Below are 11,860 nucleotides of genomic sequence, written 5' to 3' on the forward strand. Positions count from 1 at the left end.
TGTTAATTTGTGCATTATATGTGCTCACTACTGTTGATATTTTCAAAAGGGAAAAAAGCCCTACAGGGACCCTTAGCCTCAGGTGTTATTCCTGTTTTTCCTTACTGCCCAGCTGATTGATTTATTCAAATCGCTGTTTAACATGAGAGAAACTGCTACTTTGAAAAAAACTACTTTTCCCTACCTTCAACTCAACAATTAAGTTGCAGTAGGGAGCCATTGTTTTCCTGCCACTTTTCTTCATTTAATGTATATTCTTGAATCTATCACACTTATCCTAGCCTGCCAACTGGCTATTTACCATACCGGTAGCTAAGAGCAAGAAGAATATGGGGGGAGATTCTGCCATTTCCCAGCCAGCAGGTAGAAATTATTCTGCATGAGAATCTTTTAGTGTGTAGAGGACATTCTGCAGTCCAAGACATTTTTTTGGAATATACTCAGGTCATGAAAAATATTTGGCTGGCTAGGTGTCTGATACTTCCCCCCACTCACAGTACAATCCATAAAATTTAGAATATTCAGTTCTGTTCTGTAGCAGTTGCAATGAAGGAAAGATTACAATTGTAATTCTTCCTATTGAATTTAAAAGGCTGTCCTATGAATTCAGGCAACATTGAGAAGACTACATTTTGAAGTTTATTATCTAGGTATTTTAGGTGTTGGCTCTGAAAAGTTTATTGAGATAGTACATTTGTTTTAAATATACCTTTAATTTGCCTTTTGGGGCAAATTATTTCCAAAGTGGCTTATATAATATAATAAAAATTACATATAATTTAAATGTAAAAATACAAATATCGGTTATTTCAGGAATAGTTGTCGATGATACCTAGACTTAAACTAATTTGTTCAACTCAACATATCGCAAGGATACATATCCTAAAGCCCTAAAGCTTCTCAAAATTTCCTAAAAGTTCTCATCAAATTATACTTTGTAATTTCTAGAAGGAGATAATTATTAAATGCATATGGAAAATTATTTTGGTTATTCTTAATTAATTTAGTTCTTAATTTTAATTATGCAGAAATGAAATTAAAATTCTGCTTTTGTCCTAGCATTACTATCTCTTGCGATATTGAAGTAATATGTTCTGGAAATCTGTGCAGTGGTATTAATTCTTTATTTATGGCTACAACAAAAAAGACCCAGCTATGTATAACTTATAAATGCTGAGATATATATTGATATCTATTGATATATATATTGGTGGTAATTTAAGTAATTTGACCACGAAGTCATAGGTCAAAACCACCTTTTTACTTTCTCAAGTGTTGTTCATTCTATTGCATAATTAGGTCTACCTCAGGTCTGGACTGCAAAAATCCAGACAATCACCAATGGTAGCAAATATTGCATGCTGAAAGTGTGTTTAGTAACAAAGATGTTGCAACTTGGAAGCACAACCAAATCAAAATCGGTAACTTTTTAGTTGTTTGGAGTTTCAGCTGAGGCAAAATCCAGAAAGGTATAATAGGGTCAGTAGGTCAAATGGTGGTATTGTTCTCCTTTCTCTGTTCCTCCATAGCCATTGTGCTTGCCCTCCTACCAAATTCAGCACCTTCTTTCTCTTACTCCCATGACACATTTACATTCAAGTATCCACCCGCCTGCTCATCCTGTAATTTTCTCAGTGCCTTTCTTCTTTCTTCCCTATAGATCGTCACATTTGAATTCAGCCAGCCTGCCCATTCCTCTCCAATCTTCACAACATATTTGTTTCCATTACCTCCCTTAGCTGACACTACATGTGCTGCCACTGAAGGCCATTTTTTCCCCCCCTTGCTGTTCCTATTCCAGAACAGGTCCTGCCTGAAGTGTGTTTCAGATTCATGCTCAGACAAAATATGTGTGTTTTGATCTGAGCTGCCAGTTCCTTACTCTATATTGTTTATGCAGAGAACGTTTTGCACATCCCTACTTTGCTGCCATCTAGGGGTCATTTGGATTTTGCAGCCTGAATCTTTAGCTTTAGTTGGACACCATTAAAAATTTGAGTAATATGGAGTAGGAATATAGTATTCTTTAATAGAGTTTCAGATTATTTTTAATTAAATGAGAAAATGTATTCTGAATATATCCTTCTGGTCTACCATTTAGATATTGTTGGGGGGGGGGAGGTTGTACCAGTAGTTACATATATATCCTCGGGTTGTGTCACTTCACTGAATATAATTATTAATTGGTGGGATTCAGGCGATCATATGTAGGCTCATAAGGCAGTATGTGGATTACAAATCCTAATTTACATAAATTAGCACAAATATGAGGGAATAAAACAAGGTTTCTGTTGTCTTGTGATATACAGTCCAAAATATAGTGTAAGCAAGGAGTGCTGCATGTAGCATGGGTGCAACTAATAGTGATAACCTAGTCTACATCTTTCCTGTTTTACTGCCTTACTAAAAAGTTACGTGTAAGCTTCAGTTAAGGTCATGATAAACACAGACATCAATATGAGGTTCATCAGATGATGACCATGAAACATTATAAGTTGAAATTAAGAGGAATGTGAACTATTAAATGAAAATTGTGCCTTTCTGAAATCTGAGAGAAAATTGAAAGATGTAAGAGATGCAAATAATATTTTTGATCCTTGTAGAATGAAGTTCATTAAAAGATGTAGGAAAGTGATGGGATCTGTTTAATTATGAATGAAAGAAAGGTTCTGGATTACTATTAAGGTAGGAATCGTAGCTTGGCGATATATATGGTGATATTGTGATGGAAGAACAAAGGACAAATTTTAAGAGAGAAAAACCAAAAAAAGTCAATGAAATAAAAGTGAACATAAGACAAAAATGAATGCTACAAATGTTAATATCAAGGCAAAATGATGAAAAGTGAGGCATCAATGCTATGACAATGCTGAAAAATCATCGAGGTTCAAGTTGTAGGATTTGTAATCTTAAATATTTTAAGAGAAGTCTTAAAATATGATGTGGTTTCTTTATGAAAGGTTCCATAAAAGTGTGTGTTTGATGTGCATTAAGACTGCATCTGTAACTTTGTTGGTTTGGAAAGTGAATGTGTATTTTTTATTTATTTATTTATTTATATGCCGCCCTTCTCCGGAGACTCAGGGAGGCTTACAAGGCGTTAAGCAATAGCCTTCATACTTTTGTATATTTTATACAAAGTCAGCTTATTGCCCCCACAAACCGGGTCCTCATTTTTATACACAGACAGTGCCATTTTGTTTGAGAAGTTAAATGATTTGCACTGACTATTAGATTTTATTTTGCCAAAAGGAGCATGGAGAGATACCATTTCCTCATGCCAAAAGAAACCGGAGTGATCAGTTGCAATTTATATATATAAATGACAAAACACTAGATCAATTAGTGCAGCTTGCAGCTTGATAAAATATTTATTAAAATAGATGGGGAAATTTTAAGAGATAAACATTGTGGTGGAAAGGTACTGGATAACATATGGTCTGTTACAAGGAATGCTTATTCTATTGTGGCCCCGCCCTCTGAGCCTGTCCCATCGGAGGAAGAAAGCTCCGAGCATGAGGAAGAGGAGTCAGCCAGGCCTCCCTCTCCAGGCCCCTCCCCTCTGGCATTGTCTCAAGTGCCGGCCGAGGGAGAGGAGACAGCTGATTTGGATCAGAGTGATGAGGAAACATCATTCCTGGACGCACGCCTCCGAAGGCGTGATAAACGTTTGCAGCAGTTTAGGAGGCTTGCTAGGGATTAGAACTGAGTCACTGGACCACACCCCAGAGACTATATAATAGAGGGTGGTGGTCAAGGATCTTTGTGACGAACAAAGCAAACCTTGGATAGTCACTAAAGCCTCGTCCGGAGCTGCTGAGAGAAAGATTTAAAGTGTCGGACATTTGGACTCTTGAGTATTTATCTTTCTGTTTTACTTTGAAAATAAAGTCACTTGGCAGACGGTGTGTCTATCGCTGCCAAGTGGGAGATAAGACCTGGGTGCGTTCCAAAGCGTTTCCTTAACCCTCGACTGGCTGTGTTTGTGTGTGTGTGGGTACGGGGACAGATCATATTCCTACTTTGTTATGTGAAATGAGAGTGGGCATATCAAGAAGAAGCATGAATAAAGTGAATGTAGTGGGATTGTATACTACACAATACTACTACTGTGTAATATTACAGGGCAAAAATGTGACGGAAGGGGAAGAAAAGGAAAGCCATACTTGAATGCAGATGATGAAATCTTCAAGAAGATAAGAGTGAGGATTTTAAATAATAAAAGGCAATGTGCAAGATATTGTATGGTCATAGAGATTAGAGGAAGTAGATAAAATAAAAGAAAAAAATAATTCAATTAATAAATATGAATAATACTAAGAGGGAAGAAAGTATTCCCACTATGATTTATTTATTTATTAAATTTATTTGCTGCCCATCTCATTTCGAAGTGACTCTGAGTAGCTTTGTGTAACAAAGGAATGGAAATGAAGTTATCTGGCCACAAGCTTCAGCTATTCGTTCTATTTATATCCCACTTTTCATAAATATTAATTTTTTTGCTATTAATATGTACTAGAAGTGTGTGCTGTGTCTGTCAACCCAGCCAGCGAATCTGGCTGAAGCCATCTTGTGCTGCCTCATAGTTGCCACGAAGCCTGAGAGAGGAAAGGGAGGGGGGAAGTAGATAGCCCAGCTAACAGTCAAAACAAAAAAGTTTTCCTGTGCGAAGCAAGGTTATTGTAACAGGTGGCTGGTGAAGGAGGAGAGGAGCCTGCCAGCTATATTCATTGGACAATGTGACTGGTGACACCTGGGAGGGGGGTTTACTCTTAATTAGGTGAAAACCACAGGAACCTTTAGAGTTGGTTTTCACCGGCTGTGCCGATATGTATCCAATAAACATGTTCTTTGAGGAATCTACCTGCCTCAGAGTTCTGCTTTCAATGGGTGCATTACTCAGAACCCTGACAGTGACTTTTACTTGTCTTTTCAGGATCTTGTAAACCTCTGACTGAAATGCATACAATTTAATACAGCTAAAATACAACTTGCTTTTTTTTTTTTTTCATTTAGAATGAAGTCACCCTGCTGAGAAATGAAGTGGCACAGCTGAAACAGCTACTTCTGGCTCATAAAGATTGTCCTGTTACAGCCATGCAGAAGAAATCTGGCTATCATAGTGAGTAATATTCCATTTCCCATAGCACTAAATACCAAGAAGTACCAAACCAAGAAAACATTAATACTGAAAAATGATGCTGAAATTTAACAGATTAACAGAGTTGGAAGGGACTTTATAGGTCATCTAGTCCAACCCACTCAAGCAGGAGACCCTACACCATTTCTGACAAATGGCAGTCCAATCTTTTCTTGAAAGTCTCAAGTAATGAAGCTCCCACAACTTCCAAAGGCAAGCTGTTCCGTTGGTTGATTGTTCTCACTGTCAGAAAGTTCCTCCTCATTTCTAGGTTGAATCTCTCTGGTCAGTTTCCATCCATTATTCCTTATCTGGCCTTCAGGTGCTTCAGGTGCCTCTCTGTGGCAGCCCCTCAAGTATTGGAAGACAGCTATCATGTCTCCCCTGCTCCTTCTCTTCCCTAGACTAGCCATGCCCAGTTCCTACAACCGTTCTTCGTATGTTTTAGCCTCAGGTCCCCTAATCATCCTGGTTGCTCTCCTCTGCACTTTTTCTAGAGTCTCAACATCTTTTTTATAGTGTGGTGACCAAAACTGGATGCAGTACTCTAGGTGTGGTCTTACTAGGGCTTTATAGGGTGGTATTAGTACCTCACTTGATCTTTATTGTATCCTTCTGTTAATGCAATTTAAATACATTGGCTTTTTTAGCTGCCACTGCACACTGTTCCACATGTTTTTGGCAAAATATGTTCAAGGACACAGTAATTCATAGAATTTTTTTTAAAAAAAATATTTTCATAAATCCTTTTGATGATGTTATATATTTATATTAAAAAGCTGTTAGATGAATTAAAATTAATTTTCATCCAAAAAAGTAATATATCGTATTGTTGAAGGGAAAAAAATAAACATTAATATTTATGGCTAAAACAATGTAAAGGTATAAAATGTAAGGAACTAAATTGTTGGCTTTCTGATTTTTTCAGCACTTCAAAGGTTAATTGTGTATGTCTTATTTGGGGATATAATAAAAAGTCCAGAAAGCAGTTGCTGCAGTAGAATAAATGGGCAATTTTGTCCATTGTATACAAATTTGTAACAAATAACTGAGCTGGGAATGCATTAGGCAACATTCATAATATATAACCCACAGCTTTCGTTTTTATGATTTAGTGATATTTCAGGGTATTTGTAAATGTGAAGATTGTTTCTGCCATATGTAGCCACTTCATTTTAATTTGCCAGTGTCAGTAATTTAGGAGAATAAAAGAACATTTTGTATTGCATGTGAACAGTTCCTCAGGTGCTTGCGATAAAACTTAATGGCCACCATCTTTACTTGTAGCCATTGTAAGCAATTTCATCAGAATGGGCAATATTTTTTAATTTAAAAGATTCTGGAGATTTAGCAACTCTCTGTAACTGTATATATTTAGCACATTGATTTTGTCAGTTTTGAGGTTATAAATCTCAGTCCTTTTGATCTCCAGTCATTTTGACAAGATAGAAAGTGGCATCTTGGAGCAAATTGAAACCATACAAAATATATTTTGAATTTATATTAACAATGATTGTTGCAGGGATGAGGCTATTATAGCTCCCATCTGACAAAACAATATTATTTCATATATTCAGGCTGCTATAGGATAGCTTCTTGTATGCCTAGTTTGCTGAATGAGCTTAGGTGTCTTGAATATTAATGTAGAAATAACTTTTCCCCCCTCTGACATATTTAACTATCTCAGAGACATTAGTATATGCTATTTTTATTCTGTATGGAAGTCAGCAATGAAAATAGCATTAAACTAGCATTATCACTCAAAAGAAATAGTATCAGACTATAACCAGAATATACAAATGCAAATACAAGTAAAAATTTGGCATATGCCATTAAGATGTATAGTACATATAACCTGCTTCCATATCAAAATGGCTAAATTATAATTTAAAAATTGAACACAAGCTACACAATTCACTGAAACCTTGAAGAACCCAAAAGATACCATGGCGGAAACATCACAAAATGTTGCTACCTATTCTTCCCTATATTCTATACAATAACATGCCCCAAAAATCCATTCTAAGCATTTGAAGAGACTTCTGTATTAGATAGAAATATGGAAATCAGTGAAAATAAACTTTCTCCTCTTACTACCCGAACGCATCAACATTTGCTCTAAGGATGAAATTACAGAATAGAAATCTACCTTTTGTGTTTAATACTTATAATTTTTCAGCGTTTTTCAGATGCTATATAGTTCTTTGGGCATTTTAAAATGTGTATGTTCAATGTCTTTAAACAATATAAAGTAACCAAAATTTTAAAAAGTGTAGTCAATTGAGCTGCTTTATTTTAAATACTTATAAATGTTCCAATAAAAATCTTTTTCCTGTTTTCCTAATTTGAAATTAATATTTAAACTGTATTAGTTGTACATACTCCTGTAGTCAAATGTCTCTGTTAATTACTTTTGGCTATTGGCCTTTTTTTCATGTGTATTTCTATATCATGTAAAATTAGCATTGTTTATTTCATCCGGTAAATTAGGTCTAGTTCTCCAACTTGGAGTCTGGCACAAAGTGAAAGTTTTCTGCAAAATCCATATCTGTTTATTAGCCATGTGAGGACTTGTAAATTCCAGATCCAAAAACTTACTAATAAGTTTCAGATTGAAAAATTTATTTTAATATTTATATATACTCTCCATACAGTCATATTTCTATTCACAACATATAATTCTATGTATTACCAGGAATGCACACAAAGTAGAAAAATGTGTAAAGCTGTATATTCATTCCAGAATATTATATATAGTTGTTGAGAACCAGGGATGTGTTTTTGCTAGCTTCATCATAGTATTGGTACTGTAAACCTATCTTGATTCTGAATAAAAAGGCAAATATTTTAGAAATAGCAGGTAAAATAATATATTTACTGTATAAGTTACTTGGTAAATTCAAAGTCAGTTGCAGTAAATTGTGCCTAAGATAAATAAAATAATAAAACTTACAAATGCTTGATTAGGCAAATAACTATAGTTTTTAATGCTACGATAGAACAAAAGGGATAGGCTAATGCAGGGGTGTCAAACTCAATTTCATTGAGGGCCACATCAGGGTTGTATTTGACCTCAGGGGGCTGGAGTGGGCATGGCCAGGGTGGAGGTAGCCAGCTCAATGTCACTCATGTCAGGGAGCCTGTGGTGACCCGAGCGCTCTGCCAGAGAAAATGGGCTCCTAAGTTCCATTTTTGGCTGTGACAGCCTCCTGCGACCCTCTGCCAACAAAAACAGCTTGGGAGGGCTGCCCGTGGCCCTCCCAAGCTCTGTTTTTGCTGGCAGAGGCACCGCAGGCCAGTCCTTCGCTGTTTCCAGGGCGGTCCCACGGGCCAGACCTAAGCACCCCACAGGCCGGGCCCCAGGCCTTGAATTTGATATCCCTGGATGTAATCAGGTTTTTTTTAAATAAAGGCACACAATTACTAAATAGAACTTTGTTACAGGTATGATGATTAACATTTTTGAAACAGTCGATGAAATTCAGTGTTGAGTGGAAATTTGCTCACAAATTGCAGTTTTGCCTTTTTCCTCCCCCCTCCCCCCCACAAGCCATCTCACCTACTTCAAAGTATTTATTTTTTATTTTATTTTTTTATTTTGAATTTGTATACCGCCCTTCTCCCTGAGGACTCAGGGCGGTGAACAGCCAAGTAAAAACATCAAGTACAAATATTAAAATACAGTTAAAATATACATATATAAATTTGGCCCCATTAATTAAAAACAATAAACAAAACACTTAAAAACACTTAAAAAATTAGGCCAGCCCGGCTTGCTGAAAAAGGAAGGTTTTAAGGGCACGGCGGAAGGCACCGAGGTCTTGGATTCTCCTTATCTCTGGAGGCAATTGATTCCAGAGGGTAGGTGCCCCCACAGAGAAGGCCCTCCCCCTGGGGGTCACCAGCCTGCACTGTTTGGCTGATGGCACCCCGAGGAGGCCCTCTCTGTGGGAGCGCACGGGTCGATGGGAGATTGTCGGTGGCAGCAGGCGGTCTCGAAGATAGCTAGGCCCTATGCCATGGAGCGCTTTAAAGGTGATAACCAATACCTTGAAGCGCACCCGGAAGACCACTGGGAGCCAGTGCAGCTCGCGCAGGAGCGGTGTTACATGGGAGCGCCAGGCTGCTCCCGTCACTACCCGCGCTGCTGCATTCTGGACCAGTTGGAGCCTCCGGGTGCTCCTCAAGGGGAGCCCCATGTAGAGAGCGTTGCAGTAGTCAAGGCGAGAGGTGACGAGGGCATGAGTGACTGTGCACAGGGAATCCCGATCAAGAAAGGGCCGCAACTGGCGGATCAGGCGAACCTGACAAAAGGTCCCCCTGGTTACAGCCGTCAGATGTTCCTCCAAGGACAGCTGCCTATCCAGGAGGACTCCCAAATTGCGAGCCCTCTCTGTGGGGGCCAACGACTCGCCCCCAATAGTCAGTGATGGAGTCAACTGACTATATCGGGATGCCGGGAGCCACAGCCACTCAGTCTTGGAAGGGTTGAGCCTGAGCCTGTTCCTCCCCATCCAGATCCGCACAGCCTCCAGGCACTGGGACATCACTTCAAGGGCATCGTTGGGGTGGCCTGGGGTGGAGATGTACAGCTGGGTGTCATCAGCGTACTGGTGGTATCTCACCCCAAAGCCACGGATGATCTCGCCCAGCGGCTTCACATAAATGTTGAACAGGAGGGGCGAGAGGACCGACCCCTGAGGCACTCCACATATAAGAGGCCTTGAGGTCGACCTCTGCCCACCTGCCAACACGAACTGCGACCGGTCGGAGAGAAAGGAGGAGAACCACCGTAATACGGTGCCCCCCATCCCCAACTCTTCCAGCCGGTGCAGCATGATACCATGGTCGATGGTATCAAAAGCCGCTGAGAGATCTAACAGGACCAGAACAGAGGAACAACCCCTGTCCCGAGCCCTCCAGAGATCATCAACCAACGCGACCAATGCCGTTTCCGTGCTGTGTCCAGGCCTGAAACCCGACTGGAACGGATCTAGATAGGATGTTTCCTCCAAGAATTGTGGAAACTGTCGCGCGACCACACTCTCAACAACCTTCGCCAGGAAGCAAAGGTTGGAGACAGGACAATAGTTGGCCAATATTGCCGGATCCAGGGACGGCTTCTTGAGGAGAGGCCTCACCACCGCTTCTTTCAAGGCGGCGGGGAAGTGACCCTCACTCAACGAAGCGTTGATAACACCCTGGAGCCAGCCTCGTGTAACCTCCCGGGAGGCCAGTACCAACCAGGAGGGACACGGGTCCAGTAAACATGTGGCCGCACTAAGTCTCCCCAAAATCCTGTCCACATCATCCGGAGTCACAGCATCAAATTCCTCCCAGGTAACATTCTCAAGACTATTCCTCGTCACCCTGCCCTGATCTACCCAGTCAGAGTCCAAATCCCCCCCGGATCTGAGTATTCTTCATTCTCAAGGACAGATTTTTAGAGGGAGGAAAAAAATGGCCATACTCCCCAGTGCATTGATGGAAGGCAGTTCTACCAGTAACAGAGCTGTGTTGGATGCTACTGGTAGGACATTCTCCAAATAATTGTTTGAATTTGATAGAGCTGTGTTTGGTGCCCAGCTTCCCTCATTAGTTTCCTATGCCAGTTGTTTCCTTCATTGGAGAATTTCACGTCTTGAAAGGAAGTAGAGAAGAAAAAGTCAAAATATATTAAATAGTTATTTTTGGTTATTAAAATAAAAAGTTTCTTCGTAATATATATGACTAGCAGCTAATGCAATTTAATAGAACAGGAGCTTGCTCTTTTGTATGACTGACACGAAATATTAAACTTGGGGGGGGGGGTTGATTAGCCTATTTCACAGCGAGATGCATAGGTGCCTTTGGCCCATTAAGGCCCTTCATGTAAACACCTATCTCCCCCTTGATTTCCAGTTATTATAAGAGCTGGAGTCTGAGGAGTGAAGCAAAGCATAATGAAACCATTCAGCTGCTTTTCTCAAAAATGAAGGGACCACGTTGTTTCATGAAGTAGCTTTAACCGCCTGTTAAAACCTTTAAAACATGGTTTGTGTCAGAATTTTCAACCTGTAGTTGTTTGGATATAACACGATGGTTGGTGGGTGTTTCATGAACAAGGAATAGAAATGCTGTTCTTCTCTTTTCAGCAACAGATAAAGATGACAGTTCCGAAGACATTTCCGTGCCAAGTAGTCCTCACACCGAAGCTATTCAGCATAGTTCCGTCAGCACTTCTAATGGAGTAAGCTCCACTTCCAAGGCAGAAGCAGTGGCTACGTCAGTTCTCAGCCAGATGCCTGACCAGAGTACAGAGCCAGTGCTGTCACAGATTGTCATGGCACCTCCGTCCCAATCACAGCCTTCAGGAAGTTGATCAAAAACTTAACTTTGTTTTTAGATATTCCTTAGCAGCTTCAAAGGGAAACCAAGGAAATAGCCTTCATCTAGGAAACATCTGTAGCTTAATAATTACTCATCTGTAAAATACAAACTTGAATTTGGCTTTGGAAGTTGGCAAACAGGAATTGCACAGCCGGTTTTAGTCTCTTTGTAGTCACTTTGATTCCTAACTAGGATGGCTTGTTATTTTCATTGCTTGCCATGTAAAAGTGTTGGTACAGTTGAAATGTACTCCTCTTTCATTTCATATTCCAAAAATAATAATTAAGACCAGTCACTAAATACTCATCCCAAAACTGTGATCATAATCTTATAATATTTTATACCAAAGTT

At 39.5% G+C, this 11,860-nt stretch overlaps 1 protein-coding gene across 2 annotated transcripts in view; it reads left to right on the forward strand.

The window, feature by feature from the left end:
* The window catches only part of ATF2 (activating transcription factor 2), a 46,334-nt gene extending 34,745 nt beyond the window's left edge, over positions 1 to 11,589 (forward strand). For both annotated transcript variants that reach the window (XM_070934092.1, XM_070934155.1), the window contains 2 exons: positions 5,017 to 5,122; positions 11,275 to 11,589. In XM_070934092.1, coding sequence (XP_070790193.1) covers positions 5,017 to 5,122; positions 11,275 to 11,501 — 333 coding nt within the window. In that variant the 3' untranslated portion in view covers positions 11,502 to 11,589. The remainder of the gene's footprint in view (positions 1 to 5,016; positions 5,123 to 11,274) is intronic.
* Positions 11,590 to 11,860: the final 271 nt, after the last annotated feature.

This window comes from Pituophis catenifer, unplaced genomic scaffold, assembly GCF_029215685.1.
Source record: "Pituophis catenifer annectens isolate HBS135680 unplaced genomic scaffold, rPitCat1.0.hap2 SCAF_1, whole genome shotgun sequence".
Lineage (NCBI taxonomy): Eukaryota > Metazoa > Chordata > Lepidosauria > Squamata > Colubridae > Pituophis > Pituophis catenifer.